At 32.3% G+C, this 26,475-nt stretch overlaps 1 protein-coding gene across 17 annotated transcripts in view; it reads left to right on the top strand.

Annotated features, from left to right (window-relative positions):
- The window catches only part of LOC145291930 (1-phosphatidylinositol 3-phosphate 5-kinase-like), a 279,737-nt gene that overhangs the window by 226,500 nt on the left and 26,762 nt on the right, over positions 1-26,475 (top strand). For 15 of the 17 annotated variants that reach the window (XR_013869506.1, XR_013869503.1, XR_013869501.1 and 12 more), the window contains 7 exons: positions 861-956; positions 2,567-2,644; positions 4,592-4,683; positions 6,802-6,945; positions 19,612-19,701; positions 21,111-21,210; positions 24,213-24,292. Coding sequence is in view for 4 of the 17 variants with exons in the window: in XM_080137845.1 (XP_079993971.1) it covers positions 861-956; positions 2,567-2,644; positions 4,592-4,683; positions 6,802-6,945; positions 19,612-19,701; positions 21,111-21,210; positions 24,213-24,292 (680 nt within the window). In the remaining 13 variants the exon portion in view is untranslated. The remainder of the gene's footprint in view (positions 1-860; positions 957-2,566; positions 2,645-4,591; positions 4,684-6,801; positions 6,946-19,611; positions 19,702-21,110; positions 21,211-24,212; positions 24,293-26,475) is intronic. The other 2 variants (XR_013869507.1, XR_013869505.1) reach the window with 1 other exon arrangement.

The following is a 26,475-nucleotide window of genomic DNA, read 5'->3' as shown; positions in this document are numbered from 1 at the left end:
CTCCATCTCTCTATTAATTAATTAGCACAATTGCCTCCTGCCATTACATCTCTCATCATCTTTATCCTTTATTATTTGCATCGTTCACCTTCCTTCCCCCATCTAAATCATTGATGTACAGATGAAAACTGTACACGGTAACAAGTAACAACAACAATAACAGCATCCACAAACCTTTAGGGCTGAACTAGATTCAGTAAGCTTGAATTAGATTGCTTAAATCAGGAAAAAGTGAGTTTGTAAAGCCAGTTAAATATTAAACAAATAAAGACAAAATGCTAAAATCTTATTTTATATTGTTTCTATCAATTTTGCTTTAATCTCTTTCAACTACATGTTAAATAGTATTACTATTTGTGGTGTTATTCTCTTTTGTTTACAATGGAATATTTCAATCATTTTCCCTATTACATTCAACTGAAGAGAGTGAGAGAGAGGCGAAATTGGTAGAAATGATATAAAAGTATGGAGGAAAGGTCTAACAAGACACAGTGAGAGAGGAAGAGAGTGATAAACAGAAACTTAGTAAGAAAAATGTCAACTGGTGAGTTAATTGCAAATTACGGCCTATTAGGACAATTAAAATATAAGTATTTTTCCTTTTGAACATAACTCAATCCCAAAAGCAAGAAACATCGTAGCATATATTTTGTGTGATTAAAATGTATATGAAAAAAAAAGGTTTATGGAAACAAACGTTGATTAGCGCAGATCTAGTATAATCATCTCTAGACATCAATATAATTTTTTCATCAACTTTCATTTCAAGAGAGTAACGAGTTGAACACATTTCTATGTAATTTATTCTGACATACGATTGACTATTTGCTCATGTGTGATATTTTCTCTCTTCCTTTCAGTAAACCCCATGAACATCCACTACTTCCCAAATGTGAACGTGTTCCTATAATCGTTTACGATACCGAACCCAGCTCTATCATTGCCTACACTCTCAGGTAAATATTCCTTACTACATGTTTCCATCAAGTTAGTATTAAGTAGAATTAATAGAGTCTGAACCCCTCACGTAAACTTGTAATGAAAATACTTGGACCGACTTACCTAGTAGTAGAATACCACCCCTTCACTATGGAGGTTCGTAGATGCTGCAAGATTTTTTACTCTGTTAACTTATTTCCTTGGATAAATTCCCTCCGTTTCCTCATCCATACCAACATACAGAAATCTAAATGTATTATTAACAAACATCTACAGTAGCTCCTTATGCTTCAGTAACAGTATGCCTTGTTTGAACTTTCATTTTCTAAAACAAGTAAAAATATTTTCCCTGAAATATCATATGATGTGGACCGTCTTCAGATGCATTTACACTGGATGTTATTGGTGAATGGTGAAAAATAGCGCCAAGTCTATTTTTTTTTTTTTTTTTTTTTTCCATAAATCCAGGTCCATTATTTTTTTTATTTTTTTTTTATTTATTTTTTTTTTCCATAAATCCAGGTCCATTATTTTTTTTATTTTTTTTTTATTTATTTTTTTTTTCCATAAATCCAGGTCCATTACTTTTTTTTTTTTTTGATATGATGTTTGCATATTTCATAGTAAAATTCATTTATAAATGAAAAAAACAAACAGATATTATGTGTCTGAATTTTTGAGATGAGGATTGATAATTTGTATTATTATCACATTGAGTGTTCTTCACAATGTTTCGGTCAATGTAACCTCTGACCTTGTTCCGGTGTATCTTGTTGAACTCTGAAATCTTTCCGTCAAACTCGGAGATCTATACAGAATTTCAAACAGAGGTAGTAGCTAACGAAATGAGAGTATGTTAACCTCATGGATTAAAAGGGTTCTCTCTGAAATTCTGTGCAAATTCACAAGTTTGACAGAAAGATTCCAGAATTCAACAAAATACACTTGAAAAAGATCGAAGGTTACACCGATCAAAACATTGTGAAAATGGCACTCAAGATGAAAATAGTAGTCCGAAGAATCTAAGTAATATGAGCAAATGGATCTCACATTTGCTTGTTTGTGACAAATTGGCTTTTTCTCTTCTTTTCCACAAGTTTGTCTATTCATTAGGCTTTTATCTCTCTCTTTCGACATTGATGGTGAACATGTTAAAATAACCTTTATGTTATCCAACGTCAGCTACGAAGAAAATAGCTGTGACTTTATTCCCAATCAGTTTTCTCCAGCAATATCATTTTTTTGTTGATCATACTTTTTGACTTGCCGATGTCATGGACAAGAAATGTTTTTGCTTGGTTAATTTTTTTTTCCAAAATAATTATTTTTCTCATTTATTTTGTTTTGACCCCAAATCTGTCTGTAAATGAACTAAGTCCAAAACCTGTGTCCTGTTTGATGACATTCCATTTTTTTTTTCATTTTTTTTCAATTTTTTTTTTCATTTTTTTTTATTTATTTATTTATTTTTTTTTTCATTTTTTTTTTCTCATTTTTTTTTCATTTTTTTTCCCTTTTTTTTTTTCATTTTTTTTTTTTCCCCCATTTATTTTTTTCATTTTTTTTTCTATTTTTTTTTTTTTTTTTTTTTTTTTTGCTTACTGCATGATTGTCTCTTTATTATCAGCTCTCAGGATTACCACAACCGACTGCAAGAAATTCAGAGTCAACTTGGTTCAACTCAAAGGGAATCGCCGACACCCAGGTATTTATTGAATTATTTTATAATTACCTTGTGCGAATTAATTATTGTGGAAATAATTTCAACTTCACCAATGATTATTTTATTTAATTTTGAAAAGGTTTAAGAGAGATTTATTTATTACTTAAATGGCTTTATAAAGTTCTCCGCTTAAAATACTTGAAACAAAACTTCTAATAAGAAACATTAATCAAACATTGTTTCCAATATTTTGAAATGACGATTGATTATTTGAATTGTTCAGACTACCGTTCCCATCTTAAGTATTATTTTCACGCTGTTTCAGTCAATATAATTGCTAACCTTTAATATAAATAATAGATATGGTCAATATTTTTTTACATATATAAATATATATATATATATTTAGTAAGACGATTGATAATTTATAATCAAAATTAAAAATCGGTTTCATAAGGAAGAACAAAACAAATCAATAAATTGTACGATCGTTTCGGAAATGATGTTTTTATTGAGATAGACACTAAGTCATGGAAAATAATTTTAACAGTTTTTTGAAACAGTCTCCTCATCAGCAAAGATATTGAGTGGTTTTTTTTTAAAGACACCAAAAATAAACCTAGCATTTTTAATTTTAATTATAAATTATCAATCATCTTACTAAATATTAAAATAGCTCTAGGATATATATGCCTATTGAGCTTATATATCTACATTACAACAAGCACTGTTTTTCTTGCATTTTAATTACATTAGTGATTTTACTATTACATTAAAATACACTCTGCTCTTTAAACTGCTGTTCTAATCCCCTTTATATATATATATATATATATATATATATTAAATGAGTGATTTTGTGCTACGAAACAGTTACTGTCAAGAATTATTAATTGTAAGATGATCAACATAATGAAATTTGGAATAAAGACTTTTGTCATTCGTTTTTATATGTTCTGTAATTACATTGAGCTTCATAAATTAAGGATAATCCGTTGAGTATATAGGTTGAGAAGTGTCTACGCACACATTCTCACTTTTATAATTAGTTAAATAAATTTGGTCTGTATATAGCCATTATAAAATTCTGTACCCTCCCAAAAGATATATCTTCTTTTTTTGGAGAGGGGTGGGTCACAGAATTTTATAATGGCTATATACAGACCAAATTTATTTAACATAATTAAATCAAAACATAAAAAAATGACAATGCTTGCTAATTGGTTTTGAACATCGCTTTCATAGAGTTCAATTCAGGTTAGAAAATAATTAAAAAAGTGACAGATTGAACTCAAGAAGCGGTTGTGACAAAAGAGTCTTAACTCTGCGTGGTCACAGAATTAACACGGCAACAGATGGAATTATTGGAATGACTTCTTGAACAAAGCTATCCAAGAATCCAGAGGATATCTTCCACGTGGAATGGATCTATCAAGAAATGTTTCTATGAACCTGTGCCAAGCAAGAACTGGAAGGACAGCTAGTAATCTTCACAGATGATAGACCCAAAAAGAAGTAATTGCCCTTTTAGAAGTCTTACAATGGAACACATTCTCATTAACGGCACAAAATTATTTTGGGTGTAACAATTCTTTGATGGTGGGGTGGGGGGTTCTTTTATAGTACATATACATAATGTCTTGTAGGTCTTCCCCAATCCTTCCTGCATAGGAGGAGGAATCAGCTATCTGAAACAATGACCGCTTTCTTTCATGGTTTAGAAACAAGAGAAAGATTTCATCAGCCTATCCACTACTTGTAATTGGAAACTTCCTATCTGCGACTGAATATCTTGAACACATACTTCTAATGAAATTTTCCACTTTTCTATTTCATCTAACCTTATGTGTAAAATTCCGTTTTAACACCATTTTCCCACACTCACACCCAATATTGTTACATTAATTTAAAATCTGATATTTTTTCTCTTATATTTAATGTTATGCAAAAAAATCTTTATATTAAAAAATTTTTAACCTTTAATTTTAGCCCTGAATATCAACGAAGAAATAAAACAGATTCTGCCAGAACTTACCCTCCCAAATCTGCAGATTTGGGTTTGAATTCTTCTCCAGAGCAAGGTAATTGCTTCATACTGTGTGTAGATGCGTAAGAAATTCTTTCTATTTAAAACTACATTTAACAAGTAATGTTAAATTATTTTGCTTTATATTTTCATTATAATTAGAATTACTTCTAACATCATTTTTATACTTTTTAAAATTCTTTTTTTTTTTTATTTTATTCAAAATATATTTCTAGAATAAAGATTTTTTTTTTATGTAAAGTTTTGAAATTAAACTGGAATTGCACAAGTATTAATCAGAAGGAATTTTTCATTATTATACATCAGCAAAACTTCCATAAAACAAAAAGCGGAAATAAAAAAAAAATAGTTTTATTTAATACCAGCGAGAGGTACCCGGCGTTACCCGGGTGTTTGGAGGTGTGGGGAGAGGGTTTTAAAAAAAAATTTTTTTAAAGTAAGTATGAGGATCGAACCCGAACCGTTGAAGCAAAGTTGTGAAAAAAAAAAGTGCGACGTTAACCATTGTCCCACCACGACATGCTTACGGAAACACGTTTGAATTTATTTAATTACTTGGATTTAGCAGGTGCTCGTTTTAATGAGTTAATGAGGTTAAGTTTGACTGCAGAATAGTATTCATTTACTGCTGAACGCTTTTTTTTTTTTTTTCCCCCCCAAGATGTTATAGGAAAAAGACTAACCCACATGCGGCGAGCGACAAATATTGAATATTTATCTTCCCGAAATCGAGCAAATTAAATAGACAGGCGAGCTTCATTGTTAACTGTGAGATATTACAATTTATGTGATATAAAAAGTTTTAAAAAGTTGTTAAGCGAGCGACCGCTTCTCTGAAAAAAGCCTTTTGTTGACATACAGAAAAAGCGAACACACATACATACATACATTTTTGCTTTTATATATATAGATAATCGTTTGTTTGTTTTTTTCCAGTATGTTTTGCTGCATTTCTTTTTCAGGACAAATCTCTGATGCAAAAATTATTTTGAATATCATTCCTGTTTTTTTATTTGAAAACTGTTTTATAAAAAGATATTCAAAAATTTTTTTTATCATTTTGCTTACATTAAATGTTTGCCATTTTCTGCCTACAATTATTTTATTCCAATGTTTTCCAAAAACTATTTGCTTGAAGCTTGTTGATGCTTTTTCATTACATATCTAAAAGAAATATTGTAAGAATTTATTTGAATGAAGAGTCTTCATGATGTGCTGCAGATTATTCAACAGATATAGGAATGGAAGAAAAAAAAAAAAGCACCAGTTTCCACTGCAGAAAATGCTTGCGAATTTTCTACCATGTTCTCTCTGCCCATTTGTTGACGATCCACATAGGAACTGCAACTACCCATAAAGAATAGAGCAATTGTTTTTTGTAATTTTCCTCTAGGTCAGCCATGTTCTGCTTGCACACATGAGCATTAACAGGGTTACCTTATAAAAGGTGTGACTTTTCGTCATGCACTGCAAAGTGGCTAACTACAGACTAACTGCACAAGTGCTTTAAGACATCATATAGTGCTGGATGCTTGAAAACCAGTCAAGGATACCATGGAAAACCACCTCAGAAAGGTACTAACTCTCTGCAGCCTGGGTGGTACGAGCATATCATCGGATAGCTAAAGACGTGGACAATAATCATCAAAGAGAAATAGTCAGTGACTGAGATGGAATCGTAATTGGTTAGCCATCTTGTGCATGGGACGACTCATAAAGAACTTGTTTACGTTGGTCTTGAAGATGACCATATTGTAATCAGTTGGAAAGCAGGAAAACGGAAGAGAGTTCCATAGGTGTGCAGTTCTAAGAAAAAAAGCTTTGTTCATGGAATCCACGTCTAGGTTTAGGCACAGATAATGAGTGGGTGAAATTATTGATAGTGGTTTCAGTTAGACGAGTGTTCTTCATGAAACACTTAATTGTATTAAGTCTAAATTTTTTATTTTTTCTCACAGAATCGCAAAGTATTTTATCAGTTAAAAATTTCATTTTGTTTTCTTTACATTTTTTTTCCTTTACAAATTCCAGATTCGATTGATTTTTTTTTTTCATTTGCTTTTTGCCTAAAAATTTCCATGCATTATTTTTTTTTTTTTTTTTTTTTTTTTTTTGTTACTTTTCTGTTTGACTCCCTTCTCTCCTCAAACAGGAAGGAAACATTCTGGGGTGCTTGACTTTTTGCGTGGCAGCATGTCGAAAGAGAGGAGTCCCAAGCTGGCACACAAGTTTGACTTTATCGATATTGTCCGCTACAACCCGAAGCTGGATGTCGACAGTATCGAGAGTGGAACGGGTATGATGCTGCTTGCCTTGTTGCTCATTACCATTCTCGTCATCTTCGTTGTCGTTTCCACTTTTATCGCTCTTGCTGCTGCCGCCATCATTGCTATTGCTGCCTTGTCGCATACAAAACACGGATCGTATCACACATTATGATTTGCAACCCAGTAGATACCACCAAAATCCGCAACAAAATTATTTGCTTATTATTTGATTCGCGTGACCATCACACTTCCTTTCTCATCATTCAAGAAAAAAAAAATTCTTTTTCTGATTAATCATTTCCAAATACTATTTGCAAAAATGTTGATAGGCGATAAAGCAAACAAACTGATATCTGAAAGCAGTTTTACAAAAAGTTCGGTGTTTGTTCAGAATTCCCCTTATACTAAAAAAAACAAAAAGAAAAATCTGTATGATGTACACGCACATTATAGAAATAAAATATATTCCAAAAATCACATAAATTGATCAAGCAGCTTTAATTTTTTAATAAGAAAATCATACTTTATGGCTAATTAAGGAGTAACTGTCTCATGATGTCATTTTGAAAAGCCTCCAAGGGAGATAACTCAACATGATTCAAGCTTAACCTCCTCCCTCTTTTTGCCAAAATATTTTAGTCCATAATTAATCAAACTCTAGTCCACCACCTTACAGTTGCTAAACTTCTGTCTGACCAATGGTATGGATTTAGGCAAACCCGTTCTACTGCAGATGTCCTAACTGTGAACATATATGGCATGTACTGGATTAAGCCGGAGAAGCTAAGGCAATAGCCTTAGATATATTTAAGGTTTTTGACAGAGTATGACATGAGGGTCTTCTCATGAAAATCAGATCCTATGGTATTACTGGACGGATACTTAACATAATTAAATCCTTCTTAAGTAAGAGAAGAATCCAGGTTGTCCTCAATGGACGTACGTCAAAATAATATGATATAAATGCGGATGTACCTCAGGGGTTGATCCTTGGACCTTTATTATTCCTGATATTCATAAATGATCTCACTGATAAAATTGTCTCTGAGATGGGTATATTCGCTGATGACACCACACTCTATGGCAGACACGAGGGGAAACAAATGAACATATATCTAAGGCAATAGCAGAAAACCTAGACAAAAACTTTCACTCTGTAGTGGAATGGTAACATTCAATGCTGCTAAGACTAAGCTTCTTTCCTTTAATAATTACAAGAAACCTTCTCAACCATCAATAGCTATGACTAATGATAAATTACCTGAAAGTACTTCGTGCAAACTCCTCGACTTAATGTTCCCAGGGAACATGAGTTGGAACAGATACATCGAAGGCATTGCTGTGGCTGCTGTGAAGAAGGTGAGCTCTCTCTCTCTACCGTATTAGAAAGTTACTTATATCTGGGAGTATCCTGTACCTCTATAAGACCACCATTCGCCCATGTATGGAGTATTTTTATCACATTTGGACTGGTGCGTCTGCTACTAGTCTCTCACTCCTGAACAGGGTTCAAAAGAGTCACCAACCTAATAGGTCCCAAACTGTCAGTTAGACTTCAGCCTCTCTCTCATTGACGAAATGTTGCATCCTACTACCTGCTTTACAAATATTTTAATGGTATATGCTTCAACAAACTACAAACCCTTGTACTCCTTGATGTAAATACCCCGACAAACCCAACAAGCAACAAAATCCCACCCCTACACAGTAGAGATCCCCAAATGCCAGAAAGCCTTCTACTCTAACAGTTTCTTCCCCAGAAGTGCTAGATTTTGGAATTCCTTTATGGGTTCCTGTTTCCCCAACTGTACTGACATGCAGAAGTTCAAGTGTAATGTAAACAGACATTTTGCTGCTCAACTCCTTTCATCGTATCCCTACACTTGTGTCCCAGATAGTAGACCCCTTCATCAAAGTGGCAATGTGCTTTGTTTGGGGTGAAAATGCAATTTAAAAAAAAAAAGCTTGCAAGATTTTGTTGTAATGCCTACTGATTCCCATTAATCACTTAAAAATGAATTTCTTTATAAAAATAACATTTTCTTTCCAACACGCGTACATGCATCATACAGGTTTTTCTTTATTTTTGGTTTTTAATACAGGGTGAATTCAGTACAAGCACCAAAATTTCCTCTGGTCTTTTTTTTTTTTTTAATTATTTTTTTATTTATTTATTTTTTTTTTGATTATTTGAATTATTCAGACTACTAATCTCATCTCTACATTTTAGCCGCTGTAACTTTTGACTTTCTTTGGATGTATCTTTTCAAACTTGGAAATCTCCTGGTTAAACTCTGGAGCATATACGGAATTTGAACAGAACTTTTAAATAAAAGTGGTAGATTGTTCTTGTCCTATCACCGATGACCATTTAGGAATGTTAATCTTTACTACCAGCTATGATAATCAAGAATAACATAAAATTAACATATATAAAAGAAATTTAGACTTATAGGAGGCAGAACAATGCAAAAATGTAACGGATAGACTCAAACTGCCACAACTTAAGATATAATGGTGGAACCACCTATGCAGTTTCATTTTTATTGATTCAATTAAAAATGAAACGGCACAGCGGAATACACCATTATTATATCCTAAGTTGTTTCAGCTGGAGTCTGTCCGTTACATTTTTGTATTGTTCTACCTCCTATAAGTCTAAACTTCTTTTATATACACAATAAACAATGCTTTAAGCAAACTACTTTCCCCTATTATAAAATTAACATAATCCCATTTTTAAACTATGATAATTAAAAATACAAAATTCAAATTTGGCATGAAAATAGTACAAATTTTTTGTTTTCAACTTGAGTGTTATTCACACAACGGTTTGGTTAAACTTGAGAATCTGCATGGAATTTTGAATGGAACCCTTTATTTAATTCATGGGGGTAGCATGTTCTCATTCCATCAGTCCTGACTGAGTAGAAGTCCTAAGTAATTCGCAACTGTATTTTTTTAGTGTTACCCACACTGAGGATTGAACCTTCAAACTCCAGAAGAATGTAACTTACAACTGAATTTTACCAAGTATTTTATCCATTACACCACAAGTCCTTGCATCAATCCCAAGCAATGTCAGATCACCTTGTTAGTGTAAATATATATTTGAGTTTGGAGTATTCATAACTGAGATATATATATATATATATATATATATATATATATATATATATATATATATATAGGGAAAATAAATCAAGATTGTAAATTAAAATTTACAAGGAAAATTTATTGTTCATCTATACTAATAATTTGCTAATATCATTTTTCTCTGTATAGAAGAATGGCATTCTTTGAAACTCCGTAGAATAAGGATTTTTTTTTTAATTGCTTTTGGAGTATTCTGTTGAATAAAAAATTTTCTCTGTTAATTTTTATTTAGTCTTTCTTTTCCTTATGATGAGCTCTACTTTCTAATGTGTTTGTATTGAGCTTTTTTATTTGGTTGGGATAAATATTTGGAGTATCCTGTTGAATAAAAAATTTTCTCTGTAAATTTTTATTTAGTCTTTCTTTTCCTTATGATGAGCTCTACTTTCTAATGTGTTTGTATTGAGCTTTTTTATTTGGTTGGGATTAATGTATGAATATTTATATTAGTTTTAAGTTTACATTTGCTTTTATCGGGTAAACTTTTCATTCCTATTGTCTGAATTGATTTGATATATGTGTGTGTGCATATAATATATATAATCTTAACTAAAAACTAAATAAATCATAAACAATTTTTCTTTCCTGAAACATGCGATAAATCTTCAAACCCGATTACATCATGATCCGTATTATTTAAATTGCTGTTCTCATCTTGAGCATTATTCGCACATTTCACTGAATGTGACCCCTGGCTTTCTAAAATTGTATCTTGTCGGACCCAAGAATCTGCACAGAATTTTGAACAAAATTTTTTATTTAATCTAGCCATGCTTGGGTAAAAGTCCAAAATAATTTGCAATTGTATTTTTAGTGTTCCCGACACTGAGGATTAAACCTTCAACCTCCAGAATAGTGTAACGTAAAACAGAATTTTACAAAGTATTTTATGCCTCTTGATTAAAAGGTTCTGTTTGAAATTCTGTGCAGATGTTTGAATTCGACAAAAAACACCTGAAGAAGGTCGGAAGTTACATTGACAATAATGCAAATAATCCAAATAATCAATCCTCATCTCAAAAAGTTCAGAAACGTAATGTGAAAATAGTAATTTTAACTTGTAAAACAATTAAGGATTTACACCAAACCCTCCAAGGCCATCTCTTCCTTAGCTGACATTTACAAAATAAAATTCTTGTGTGAATAGCCAAGAATATAAAAGATTATAAAATCCCACATTTGCGTAAATACGACCTCAAACGCAACAATCCCAATGACGCAATGGTCATATCTAGTCATGGGTGGGGGAATAAGAACAAGCTACCTCTATTACATAAAACTAAAAAGTAGGATTAGGAAAAATTCTGTTCCGATTCCACAGTTGGACAAGAATATTCCTAGGTTTGAAAAGATGCATCATAACAAGGTCAGAGGTTAGATTAGCTGAAACGTTAATTAGTGATGGGACGATTCCAATATTTTTCCTGATTCTGATATAATTTCCGATTCTTCATGAATCTCTAAATATTTGACTATAAAGTTTCTGCTTTTCCTGATTACCATAAAAAAAACATGTTAAATGTGCACATATTTTTTCAAACGTAAAAAATACACTTGTGAGGTGGGTGGGGGTGGGGTGATCTATAGATTTTAACATTACTGGTAGTTTAAATTTTTTTTCTAAATTACATAAATTATCTAAATTATCGCTTGCTATCACAAAATTCTAAAACAAAGTGAGTTTTTATTTGAATTAATATTTTGATCGTTCTAAGCGGGTGGAGGCTATTACAATTTTGAACCGATTTTGGGGTGATATGGACTTTATCGAAACTTTTATGGAATTGAATAAGAGGAAGTGTCATGGCTACTTAATACTGTTACTTCATTGCCACCATTTTTTGTTTTTTTTTGTAATTTTTTTTGTTAATTTTTTTTTGTTTTTCTTTTTTTCATTTTTTGTTGTTTTTTTTGGTTTTTTTTGTACTATTGTATTTCCTGCAGATTCATATATCGTAGCTTTTATTTGCTGCTTGCTTGTTGCATTTTTCCGATCTTGTCCAGTTACCCATTGTCCTGTGTGTGCACAACACTGTGTTAACTCTTCTGAGACAGTTGCATCATCCAACATGCACGCATTTATTTCTGCATAGAAAGACGTACATGCTACAAAACTCTGTAATAACTTGAATGCCATCATGACATTTTGATAATTCGCGTCACCTTTGCGACCATTTTTAGTAACTTCATGAGCATTTGTCCGTTGCACGTTTGTGATGTTCTCATTTCCCCTATAATCTGGACGACTTATAATTCATTATATTGTTGAAAATTTTCTTTATACTACTATATCGATTCTATTGGTAATGACATTTTTTTTACAAGTCAAAATTTTAAATTAATTTTTGCAGCCGAAAATGTTTATATAAGCTGTGTGAATTTTTAGAATATGTGATGAGTATATAAGCCACTTGTTCTTAACTCCATGCCCCTCCCCCCGGAAAAAACAAAAAGAAAATCTTAATGATGTATATCATACCTGTGATGAAAAAAAAAATATATACACCAAAAAATCATGTAACTTTATCAAGTAGTTTTACTTTTTTAAAGAAAATAATTTTAAAACAAATTTCAGTTTTCCTAATGCCCCCCCCCGCTTCCCTGTGTTAAGAATGGCTTTCTAAAACCTTTCAAAAGTTTGAATTCTTTAGAATAATTGTCCTTAAAAAATGGTGTTGAGAGATCGAAGAATGTCATTTAGCTATAAAGTTTGATTTTTTTTTTTTTTTTTTTAAATTGATCAGTTTCCATGATTTTTCTTGGTGTACAATATTTTCTTTCGCTCGCGGATATATACATTATAAAAAATTTTCTTTTTTTTTTTGGGACGGGGGGGGGGGGGGTATGAACTTCTTTTCTTTTTTTTTTTTTTTTTTTAGTATTTACTCTACTCTTTATTTTCTGCATTTATCCTGCACTAGGGAGTTCGCAATGAATATCTTCCTCGACTCTACACATTCAAAAGTTAGAATGAAGTCCATTTGTCTCGAGATATTTTGTAGAATATCCAACTGTTTGTTTTTGTTGTTTCAGACGTCATCTCAGCTTTTTCCTAAGTGTGTGTACATTTTCAATCTCATTTTCAAAACATTATTGTTACTTGCACGTAGTACATGTCTACATTAAAAAAAATAACACAAAATATGTTGGCTATATCTTAAATATTTACTCTAATATAATCAAAATCTGGCCGATGAGAATTGAAGACATGCAGTGCATGGAGAGAAATGGATGCAATTTCGTAACTCGTTTCCCATTTATGAAAAAAAAAAAATAAATAAATAAAGAAAAATCTTTATAGTATATGTACCCATGATGAAAAAAAATATATTGTACACCAAAAATCACGTAAATTGATACATAGTTCTATTTTACAAGATTAGTGGAAGCAGGAGACTTTATTAGTTTGGTCACATTGAAAGTATGTATCCGAGTGCTTAGGTTAGTAGGTGCAGAACAGTTTAAGTAGCAGGTTCAGTCTGCAGGATTAAGGAAAACATGGAAGGAAATGATAAGGATAAATTTCAGAGAAAGAGTGATGAAGATCTGACGAAGGATGGGTTACTTTGGAAGTCCGTTTCTAAAATCCGGCCAACATATGTCAGCATGTGAAACGGATGTTAACGCTGATGATGAGGAGGATGATGATAAAAAAAGAAGTTTAAAAATCCTAATGTGTGTATTATTTTGTTATTGGAATCCTTTGATATGAGTACTTCGTATATTTATTTATTTGCAGACTGTTATCCTCATCTTCATGGTTGTTGCTTCACGACATTTCGGACAGCTATTCCTCTGGCCTTCGTCAGGTGGTTAACCACGACAGGATAGGAATGCTGAGTCTCTTAACTAAGCCTACCCAAATCCGGCCAGAGGATTAGTTGGTCAAAACGTGGTGAGACAGCGACAACCATGGAAGGCAGTAATTAATGAGGATACAGTTAAGACTCAGCATTCCTATTCTACTGCAGGTTTTTTTTTTTTTTTACACAGGCATCACCACATTATCAAGGCGAAGAGGCCACTCAAGGATAAGGGTTAAAGAGTATACAGTAGACAATTGGACAATATAGTAATCATTAGTAATGAAAATTCGGTAAATTTGATAACTTATATGGAACGGCTCATCAAGAACTTATTTACGTTAGACTTGAACACAACCATATTGTAGTCAGCCGGAAAGCAGGAAAACGGAAGACAATTCCACAGGCGTGCAGTTCTAAGAAAGAAGCTTTGTTCATGGAATCTACGTTTAGGTTTAGGCACAGATAAAGAGTGACGAAGGTCAGAGGAATAGTTGGCCGAGATGTCGTGAAACAACAACTATAAATATGAGGATAACAGTCCGCAAAATAAATAAATCCTAATGTTAGTTGAAAGATCTTTATGGAGGATAATTTATTAAAAACAAGAAAAAAGATTCGGCATGACTGTAATCAAAGGCAGGGTTACGTTTTTAAATCGAACAAATGAAGCATGTGAATAGCTGTTTCAAAGAATCTTTCTGGAGCATTGTTTGGGTGAAAAAGCCGCCATCCTTGTTATTGGCTAATGATCATATAATTATTTTAAAACTAAATAAAACAACAAAAGTAAAAAGTGAAACTTTGATTTACTTTCAACAACCTCATAACTTTTGTTTCGCTTGTTTTGTCCTTTAATCCTCATTTTATATTATGAGTGATGTTTCTGACAAAGGGGGAAGAATTGCTGCTTTCTGGATCAGAATCTGTATCAAACTTATTGTTTGCTAGGTTTTAACTTTGAAATTGTATTTTTTAAGATCTTTATATCAAGTGGCTTCATGCCTTGTCTGGAGCGATTACCATAAAGAATAAATAAAAATAAATTCTTTACTCATTAGACAAAAACAACTTCTTGACTAGTTGTTTTTTTTGTTTGTTTTTTTACTGAAATCAACTTTTTTTACTTTTTTGTATGCATTAAAATTTAAGTGTGTCAACAATACTTGTTTGCACAATTTCTTTCTCAAAAAACTAATACAGTAGTTTCATTTTTTTTTTTCATTTTTTTTTTCATTTTTTTTCATTTTTTTCATTTTTTTTTTTTTCAATTTTTTTTCATTTTGTTTTTTCATTTTTTTTATTTTTGTTTCATTTTTTTTTTTTCATTTTTTTTCATTTTTTTTTCATTTTTTTCATTTTTTTTCATTTTTTTTTCATTTTTTTCATTTTTTTTTCATTTTTTTTCATTTTTTTTTTCATTTTGTGTTTTCATTTTTTTTCATTTTTTTTTTTTGCATTTTTTTCATTTAACTTGGTTTTTACAGTTTGTTCTCATGATTCGTATTGTCAAGCTCATTCGATGAACCTGCATTTGGCTTTGATAACCCTGAGGCAGCTCCATAACTGGTTACAGGCCTTCATTACTACCTCTTGACATAGGACCCTGAAAGGTTTTGGGGATCATTCCTCATAAAAATTGTACTTGAGTAAAAATGTGTTTGATCTTGACATAGAGATTTGTTGTAAATTGCATCTTCAGAAGGCGACACAGCAAATATTATATATATATACTAGCAAGCAGCCCAGCGTTGCCCAGTCATAAAATACGCATGAATATTATATTTTAATTAATACAGAAACTGAGACATGTGCATGCGAGTATTGTTTTTATAAAAAGTTCACTTCTGTAAGTCAAAAAAAAAAAAAATACTCTGGCCGAAATCAAAACCAAAACCTAAAAACAATGAGTCAAGTAGGATAACCATTAGGTCGGCTTGACACGATCTTTTAAAAGTGTTTTCAAACCTACTTGTTTTTAACATAATAAATCTGTTATGTGAACCATTTACGCGTGCACATTCGTGAAACAGCAAATGGATAAAGATTTGACGACCCCCCCCCCCCAACGTGCCAATTTTTCAACTTTGACCTTTTAGTAGCCGGTTTTCCCCAATGAAGACTGATTAAAAAGTTTTTACATATCTGAATATCCTGTATACCAAATTTCAAGTCTGTAGATCAGAAATCTGAGTATATAGGTTGAGAAGTGTCCTCTCTCACACATGCACGCAATTTCTCACTTTTATAGAGATATAGATTGTATTCTCTTTGAAATATTTGAAGAATTTGCCTGCAGGCATTTTAATGTCTTTTATTGTTTGCAACTGAAATGTATGTGTTTAGTCATAGAATCTTTGCAGCATGGCGTCATAAGCTGAAGTATTTGTAGCGTTTTCATTGCATTAAGTAATCTCTTTAATTCTAAATATTGTCTAAACATCAAGTTTCATTTTCAGTTTTTCTTTTTTTTTTTTTTGGTGTGTGGGGGGGGTATATTCTGAACTTACTAGCTGATATTATATGTAAAATTTTCATTATAAATTCTGCAGATTACAATTGAAATATTAAACAGATTTGTTTTAAATGTTATTGTTTGATTAGAGGCATTGTTAAAAAAAAATTACTAATTTCTTTTCCAGCATTGTTTTTTTTTTTTTTTTTTTTTTTAAGTTTGATTTTCTGACAAATGAAAATTTAAAGAAAAAAAAACAAAAAAAAAAAAAAACAAACAAAAAAAAAACGAATGACTTCACGCTTTTAAGCAGTGTGCCAATGTTTGTTTGGAAAAGTTGAGCTGGCGGACATACGAGTCACAAAGATGACTCGTTTCTTGCCAAGAAAAGTTCACAAATGCCAACAATTGATATATAAACTCATCTGCTGCTGTTTTTTTTTTATAATTAATTTATGAAAAGAAAAGACAATTTTAAAAAATACATAGATGTTTAATAAGCCATTAAACAAAAAATATATAGATGTTTAATAATTCATTAATCACAGTTCTAAAAAAAGGTTAAAAAAAATACAAAATGTTTTGTTTTTTGAGGGGAGGTGTGGGAGCTTATTTTCTGTTGGAGTTTAGTTGGTGTCTAGTAGGAACTTATGAAAATGGTTGCATGTCTGCTGTACATCGAATTGATACATCTTAAAAATATGCAACAAGATTGGGTGTGCTAAAATAACATTAAAAACAGAATTTTCCAAATAAGGCTAGAGTAAGGTGAAATCAGAAAATTCCATTAGAGGTTAAAGGGTACAATTAAGACTACGTTATCAGGAAGTTTGACATGTAGGTGATAAGCTGATATTTTTTTTTTTTTTTTTTTTAACTAGGAAAAAGCATGATGATGTGTCAGACAGCTGTCGAATCTCAAAAATGGGTTGAGAAAAGAATCACAGGTTATCCAATATGTACAAAATATATTGTAAAAGACAAAAAAAAAATCCCTCAAAACAGGTTTTTAAATTACTGGAAATATTTTTACTGATTTTCCTCATTTCACATTTGATTGAAAAAGGTGACAGGACTTGCCAAAAATTCACAAACTTTAATAAGAAAAAAACTATATTTAACAATATAATAAGTGCAAAAATATTGGACAGATTTAATAAACAAAACAGTGAGTTATAGTAATCTGAAATTATTTTTTGTTATTTATTTCCTGCAAATATATATATATATATATGTGTGTTAAATAACATCACAAAATAGTTCTTGAATGTAAGGTTTTAATAGTATTATTTTACTTATATACAATATTATATTTTTATTTATAAATAAAATATGTATCAAATACGTTTATAAATAAAATACGTGTCAAATACGTTTATAAGCCAAATTTTAACGCATTGCTATGAAAATAAATGAATATTTGTTTAAAATTGATATTTCGGCAATAAACTCCATCTTCGGGATTTTATATATTTTTTCTTTTACTTTTTCCTCGACATAATGGTAAATTGAAGAAAAATTAGTAAAAAGTCGATGTGTTGTTCGTCTGCAATGTTATTTAACCAATGCCAGAAGAGTACGCTTGGCGCACGTGATATGAAAGTCAGATGTATTTTACTGAAATAGTAATTTTAATGTGTCTACATTTTGTTATTGAAAAAGTCGTATTTTCCATTGAAGAGCCATGTTCTGGTTTTAAATCTCCAAAACAGCTACATGGTAAACAGTTGATGATACCCATTTCCTATTTAACAATTCAAATTAAGGTTTCATATATTTTTTTCAGTATTATATTGTTGAATTCACTTTTGTAATTGTGACTTTTCTAGCAGTAAGTCGGCTTGTGCAAGTGCTAAGTCTATGATATATTAAACTTGTTCGAATTTAAGATGTCTTTTTTATATTTCTATAATTTTTTATATAAATACTCCAAACTTCTTTAGATTCTATGTATCTGTGTGTGTGTGTGTGTGTGTATGTATATATATAAATGAAAATTACAATTGAATTTACCAAAATGATCCAAGATGGTAAAATTAAAGTAAATTATAAATATTAAAGAATTAATATTTATAAAATTATCTCAGCCAGATATAAAAGATCGATAAAACCAAATAGGAAATAGAGCTTATAATATGAGCAAACAGTTAATAAAATATGTTAAAAAACACTTTGAAATGAGTTAAAAACATATTTAATCTGAAAAGGAAACACTAGATAAATGGATAGTCCTTAATCCTCAGAGTTTATCTTCCACCAGACTATCCATTCGTGTGTAATCACCTTTTTCTTTACCATATTCCCTCTGCTTCACTTTTGTTTTCAAGTAAGATCTTTGACTTACTTGTTGTTTCACCAAATACTTCTGCATGCAAAATCCGATCCCGCATTTTGCTAATTCCTACCCTCTGATGAGAAGGAAAGTATTCCTTCGAAACTCCGCGGATTAAGGACTATCCATTTATCTAATGTTTCCTTTTCAGATTAAATATGTTTTTAACTAATTTCAAAGTGTTTTTTAACATATTTTATTAACTGTTTGCTCATATATATATATATATATATATATATATATATATATATATATATATTACAAAACTGTTGAAATTCTGTATATAATTGAAAGAATTACATTTTTTTTCTTATTTATAACTTTTGTTTATTTCATGTTGGATTTCTTCATTACAGCCGTTTCGTTAATGGAATTGCAATTTTATGATTTTATGTGTTCATAAAAATCTCCTTTCTCACCAACTCATCAGATGTTTTTTCCATTCAATGTTACCAAGAAAAAGTTAATTTTGTACATGATAAACCTGGTGCTTTCGTTTGGGGGGGAAAAAAATTCCATCCCCACGTTGTTACAGGTCGGCCATATATATATATATATATATATATATATATATATTAGCTAGATATATTTTAAGCCCCTCTCCTTGGGTAGAGCACTATCATAAAAGGATTACCTGCTACTTAATTTGCTTGTTTGTTTGTAAATAAACAAGCAGGTCGTGCACTGTAAAAGTGGCAGGTGAGTGGCTATATAAATAGACATTTGATGGGATCGTTTACGAGCACAAATCCTATAAGCCAGAGCTTAGAACTGCTATCAACTAGATGGTTGTAGGTTCAATCCTTGGTTAGGAAGAGATGCTAGTCTAGCCGCACTGATTAGCTGTGATACAGCAAAACAGTACTGTATGTGGATGACTATATATATATATATAGTCAACTTAAGATGTAAAATCTTTATTGCATGTAAATTTTTTCTTTACTTTTAGATGTCGTTGATGGAAATGCTGCGTCACAGACGGACGGTGAAAAAACCAACCCACCTCGGAAGCCAGCTAGCAACCCTCATATTGATATTCGTAAGTAAACACACTTTTTTTTTTCTACATTGCAAGATTTAATATATTCTAATTTTTCTCTATCTAACGTCAGCTGCTGTAGAAAGTAGAGTTCATATTTTTCGTATAAGCAGCATCGCCTGAAGAGGTCTCTAGTTACTGGTTGACTGAAACATACCCATGAATGTGTAGCAACATATTAATGCTTATGTAAAACAAATAAAAAGTATATTTTGCCCTACTTTGGCATTGAGCACTCTTGTATGAACCTCGTTGGTTGCTTCACCTCTGGAAAATGTTAACCTGGAATTATATTATACTAGCAGACCGCCTGGTGTTGCCCGGTCTTAAAATATGCATAAATGTTATATTTTAATTAATGCAAAATTCTTATTGGTTATAAATAAAAATACTGTATGTATTAAACGTAACGTTAAGTGCCTTAGAAAAAAATGAAGTAAAAGAAGGCGTAAAGAAACTGAGACATGTGCATGTGAGTATTACGCTTTTTTCTAAACAGTTCACTTCTTGTAAGTAAAAAAAAAAAAAAAAAATTGAGCTGAGATTGAAACCAAAACCTAAAACCATTGAGTCAAGTATGATAACCATCAGGCTAGCTTCACACGATCTTTAAAGTGTTTTAAAACCTACTATGTTAACATATGTAATCTGCCATGTGAACGATTCACACATGCGCATTTATAAAACCGTTGACAAACGGATAAAACTCAATTTTTCAATTTTAACCCCTTAGCAGCCCTTTTTTCCAGATGAAAACCAATTAAAAGGTTTTCTACATGTTTGATACCCTATATACCCAATTTCAAGCCTGTGGATAAAAAATTTGTTGAGAAGTGTTCTCTCACATAGATTCTCACTTTGATAGATATACTAGAAGACTGCCTGGTGTTGCCCAGTCGTAAAATATGTATAAATATATTTTAATTGATACAGAAACTGAGACATATACAAGCGAGCATTATGTTTTTTCTGAACAGTTCACTTCTTATAAGTAAAAATAAAAAACTATTCGAGCTGAGATCAAAATAAAAACTTCAAGGCAGTGAGTCAAATATGGTAACCATTAGATCAGTGTGATATGATCTTTAAAAGTTTTTTCCAAATCTACTTATACTTAAAATAAGGAATCTGTAATGTGAACAATTCACCCATGTGCATTTGTGGAAAAGTTAGCAAACAGATAAAAATCTGACAAGTCTCGCATACCAATTTTTCAACTTTAACCCCTTAGCAGTCGTTTTTCCGGATGAAAACAGATTAAAGTTTTCCACATATCTGAATATCCTATATACCAAATTTCAAGTCTGTGGATCAAAAATTCATTGAGTATATAGGCGGAGAAGCATCATCTCACACACACACACATTCTCACTTTTATAGATATATAGATTTTCTGTTTTATTTTCCAGAATTTTGTGATGCAACACCATCTCGCTTTTACTGCCGTGTCCATTTTGCTGAAGAGTTCCGACAGTTACGCACATTAATATTCCCTGCAGGAGAAGATGTGTAAGTTGATCTGCATATTTTCAGAAAATTTCTAATCATTCAACCATTCATTAGTTAGTTAGTTAGTAGATGGAATTAATAATTTTATAATTTACATAAAAATGAATTAAATGATCCTAATTATGATATAATAAAATTATTAATTTTAATGTAAATTATAAAATTATTAATTCCATCTACTAACTAACTAACTAATGAATTAATTTTATTCAAACAATTTTCACTACATAAATATATGCAAATAATAGCGGGGAAATAAGTTCAATCCAGCGACTGACACCCTTTCTAACTCAACAATAAACAACAACATATGCAAATAATAAATAGAATATTTATCAATATTCAAATTTTATTTTTAGCTGCAATATTTTAAGTCTAAAAAATTCTTATTTTTTACTTTACTAGAATATCTTGTTCTTTACTTTTCCAGGTTGAATTTCTTGTCCTTTACTTTTCCAGGTTTAATAAAATCTTAAGAATATTACTTTTCATGCGCGCATTTTTCCATATTAATAATTTCATGAGTTTCGTATTATCACTTCATCTTGATCACTGATTTACTTTGTTGTTCCGACTTGTGGATTATCTTCCATTTTTATTTTTAATTTTACACTCTCCTTCATCATATTTGGTTGGAGATCCATTTTACGCTTATATATCTTCTTAATTCAACTCTTGATGCAGCAACAGCAAAATATATGTTCATCATTATTGTCATCATCATTACAACCATTGGAATGGAAACGGCACTAATTCTATGCGGGTTTAACCAGCTTCCTCCAAAGGAGGAAGTTCCATGGGAGTATAAAATTCACAAGCGGTCCTCAGTCACATGTGTATCCCCCATTAGTGGAGATGACAAAATTAGGTTTTTGAAACTCTTGCGGGCGGGTGGTGGATAGACCGCCTAGAATTTCCAAATGGGTCACCCATCCGGTACTAACCAAGCTGAATGTTGCTTAACTTCAGTGATCTCGCAAGAACCACTGTGTCAACGTGATTATGCCGTATATACAACCATTAATCATCACTTTGGTCTCATTAATCTTATTCGTTATATTTAGTTGGTTTAGCAAATAGAAAGCTTTGTAATTTAAAAATAAAAATTACATTAAAAAAGTAAACCCCCACCCCAAAAAAATAAATTTTGTTCTCGCCCAGAATTCCCTTATATTAAAAAACAAAAATAAAGAAAAATCTGTATGATGTACCCATAATTCGTTGAGTACAGAGGTTAAGAGTTGTAGTCACACGCACATTCTCACCTTTATAGATATATAGATTAATTAGTTTAAGCAAACAACATACAATTTTGCCCTTTGAATTCTTGTTTTTTGTTTTTTTAACAAGAATTATATTTTTTTTTTCATCACAAAGTATATTGCCACTGAGATGTAAGATTTTAGTATACAAGGTGAAACGATAAAATTGTTGCCGTTTCTGTTTGATAAAAACTGTTTTTTGTTGCAGACCGTCTGCTAGTTAGCAAGTGGTGTACTAGTTAGCAAATGGTGTACAAGTGGTGTACTAGTTAGCAAACGGTACGAGCCTTCTATCGTGTCAGAAAGTGGCACAATGTTCAAGGAGCGAGATCAGAAGTACGCCGCTGTATAATTCGTGCTCTTTACCGATCCAAGTTAGGACAACAGGACCATTGCCAGCACCTTCAAAATGCAAATTCAGATGGTTCAACGCTTGAAGGCGCAGCGCAATGCATTGGACGACCCGTGATTATGGTCTTTGGTGTGGTTTAAAGTGAGGGCCATATCATGCCACCTCACGTCTTTAAAGTCAGCTTGAAAGTTAACACAAAAGTGTATCTGGATGTGCTGAAGAGTGTGGTGATCCCTTGGTGTAATCAGGTGGCCGCTAGCAGATCCTAGGTGTGGTAACAGGACTCGGCGTCGGACTACAAATCTAAAGATACCCAGGCTTGGCTTCAGGGGAAGTGCTACAACTTTGTACTCTTCTCTCACTGACCCCTCCTCCTCCTCCTCCCCAACTTGAAAACCTGCTGGACTACTTCTTTTTGTCATACATCGAGAACATCACCAACATGACCTCCCACAACATCAAAGCCAGCTTGACTGCCACCATCTGCCGAGTATTTGCTGTGCTCCTGTTGGCGCTTGTGGAAAAGGCATGCTCTCAGTTCTCAGTTCTGGACCTGTATCGATGCCGGTGATTGAGGCTGAAGGCAGCTACATTAAATAGATGTCAGCTCTACTACATAATCAAGTTACCTGAATTGTTTTTTTCAACAAATGTTTTAAAATAAAATTGTAGTGTTCTTTTCTTTAGGGTAACAAATTTATCATTCCACCCTGTAATTACAGACCAGATTTAAATGTGGCATTCTAAGTGGGAAGTTGTGCAGCAAGATGTTTGTTCACATTACATTTAAATTTCTACATGTTGATACAGTCTGGGAAACATAGAGTGAAGAGAGAATTCCAGACACAAGTAGTCTGAAGAAAAAGCTATTAGAGTAGAAAGTTTTCTGCTATTTGGGGATCACTACAGTGAAGGGGTTGGATTTTATTTTATTTTTTTTTATGGTCAAGTTTGTCAAGGGTATTTACATTGAGTGCATACAGGTGTAAGAAGTTTATTGGAAGTAATTATAAAGTAAGCACAGGGATACAACATTGCAGTGATGGGACAGGGGTTGGAGCTTGGCAGGCAGTGCAGAACAGGTTAGTTTAGAAATTTCTTTTTTGTATCCTGTCGAAGACTGGTGCACCAACCCACATGTGCAAACAGCCCTCCATGCATAGACGGATGGTGGTTTCATCAAGTTATAGGATACTAACATGTATAAAAAGTTTTCTAGTCGAGTAGAGGGAACATACTTGACTGCATCTTTTACGTATTCGAATTCATGTTGAATGAAGAGTTTAGATATTGGACTCTACGAAAAGATGTTATTTCCAAAGTTTTAGAAGAATTCAATGTAGAAATGCTGCTTTTGATGTGATGTTTCCATTTCTGATTGCTTTCAGCTTTATCCGTTCCCTCCAGCATTGTAAGCATTGGTGTGCCAATGGAGGTAAATCCAAATCAGCTTTCTCAAAAACCTGTGGTGAGTTTTAGAATTATTTTAAAGAAATAAAACCTTGTCAGATGTTTAAAGTATGATGCTAAATATTAGGTTGAGAAGAAAGTTCTTTCAAAATTTTAAATTTTGATTTCAAATGACATATTTTCAAATAAGTTTTTGTTATAATGTGTTTTCTTTATATCATTTTAAAGAATGTTTTTCATTCTATCTAATCGTTTATATAAAACAATTTTCTTCGTTTCAGAATGTTGAATACAAGATGGAAAAAAAAGCAAATACACACAATTTTTTATTTCAATTCAAGCTAGGCCGAAAAGCTGCTGAAACGGCTTGCGATATAAACAAAGCGTTTGGCCCAGGAACCACTACTGAAGATGATGAGTGTAGTGGTCAGTCATCGGATGCTGACAACGATGAATTAAGAGCTTTAGTCGGAGCCAATCCACGCACAACTGTTCGAGAACTTGCTTCTTAATTAGATGTAATATATACAACGATTTTGGAAAGACAAAAAAACTTGATAAATTGTTGCTTCATGAATTGAACGATAACTAAAAGAAACGCCGTTATGAAGTGTCATCTTCTTTTACCCAACAAGAACAAAGCTCCATGACACTTCCCAAAGCCAGAGTTACATCAAAAGAAGGTCATGCTGACTGTTTGGTGGTCTGTCATCGGTTCCATCCATTATTTTTTTGAATGCAGGTGGAAAAGTACTGTCAACAAATGGATGAAATGCATCAGAAACTTCGACAACAACACCCAACATTAGTCAACAGAAAAGGCCAAATTCTCCTCCACAACAATTCCCAACCACACATTGCTAAACCCTGCAGAAGTTGAATGAATTGGGCTACAAAACTCTGCCTCATCTGCCGTACTCTCCATACCTCTCACCACTTTTCAAGCATCTCAACAATTTTTTGCGTGAGAAATGCTTCAAAAATCTAAGCAATATCAAAAACGTTTTCAGCAACTTCATCGCCGCCAGAATGCAAGACTTTCACATTACTTGCATGAATACACTTGTTTTGTGTTGACACGTGTGTTGATTCTGATAAACCTTTTCTGTGTTACATTTTATGAAGTTGTGTTCGTCATTTCAGAAGCTTGTATTGAATTATTTATTTTATTAGGTTGTGCCCTAAAAGCATTTAAAACCCAAAAATGGTGACCCCCCCCCCTCGTGATATACAAGCAATTCTGAATGGCAAACCTTTTTCATTTTTTGTAAAACCCGACACAGCACAGAAAAACCAGCGAGCTAAAATTCAGCCCCAAAGAACGAATTTTTCAACAAAGTAAAACAAGTGAACTACTACCGACAAGAATCTTGGCATTGAACCCCCCTTTTTTCCTCTTCGTGCTAATGGACCTCGTTTTTCCAAAACTCTTTTCCTTTAGACAACCGGCACATCACCCGTTATTTTACTAAAGACAACACTGTTGGGTATACAGACGGCGAGGAAAAAGAATTTCGCTGGCAGCGGATGAACAACGATGACAAAACCCCTCGTCAGACTCGGCAAAGAAAAATAAACACGGAGCTGTTGACTTCATATCGAATTTTAAAAAATTCGAGCTCGACAAAAAAAAAAGAAAAGGCGCTATTTCCTTGTTATGCACTGGACTTTTGCCGTTTTCTTAACTCGAAATAAATATATAAAAATATTTTAAGGGGTCAACACAACAACTTCATAAAATGTAACACAGAAAAGGTTTATTAAGGAGAATGTGATATGTTGCTTGTCAAATGCTGAACTCCAGCTACTTGGTGCTATGTGGAGAGAGAGAGAGAGAGAAGAAAAGGGAGGTCCGTTCTGTTTGGTGTCTCTCTCTCAGTAAGGACGAGTTCTTATTCCTCAAACCGGATGCTGGCCGAATTCCTTAGAGGATAGGAAGGATCAATGCGCCTTACCCCTGATTAGTCAGTATGTGGCCAAATAGCACAGGGGAGAGGCATTGATTCGAGGAATAAAAAGATTCCATTTGTTTCTGCTACAGATCCTTATTTCGAATAGCAGTGATCGACTAATCAAATTACAAGAAGCCTGTTGCTTGGAGGAAGGGTCACTGTGAGGGAAGGAAGTAAAAAAAAAAAATAAATTTAAAAAGCACAGCAGTGATTTTTGGAACAGGAAGACAAGCGGACGCAGGAAAATTTCTGTCGACATAGCAGAGAATTTAACTTCTCACTAAGAAGC

This window comes from Euprymna scolopes, chromosome 13 (assembly GCF_053919585.1).
Source record: "Euprymna scolopes isolate OS-2025 chromosome 13, ASM5391958v1, whole genome shotgun sequence".
NCBI classification, from domain to species: Eukaryota; Metazoa; Mollusca; class Cephalopoda; order Sepiida; family Sepiolidae; genus Euprymna; species Euprymna scolopes.
This window is presented reverse-complemented; position numbering and strand designations above follow the sequence as displayed.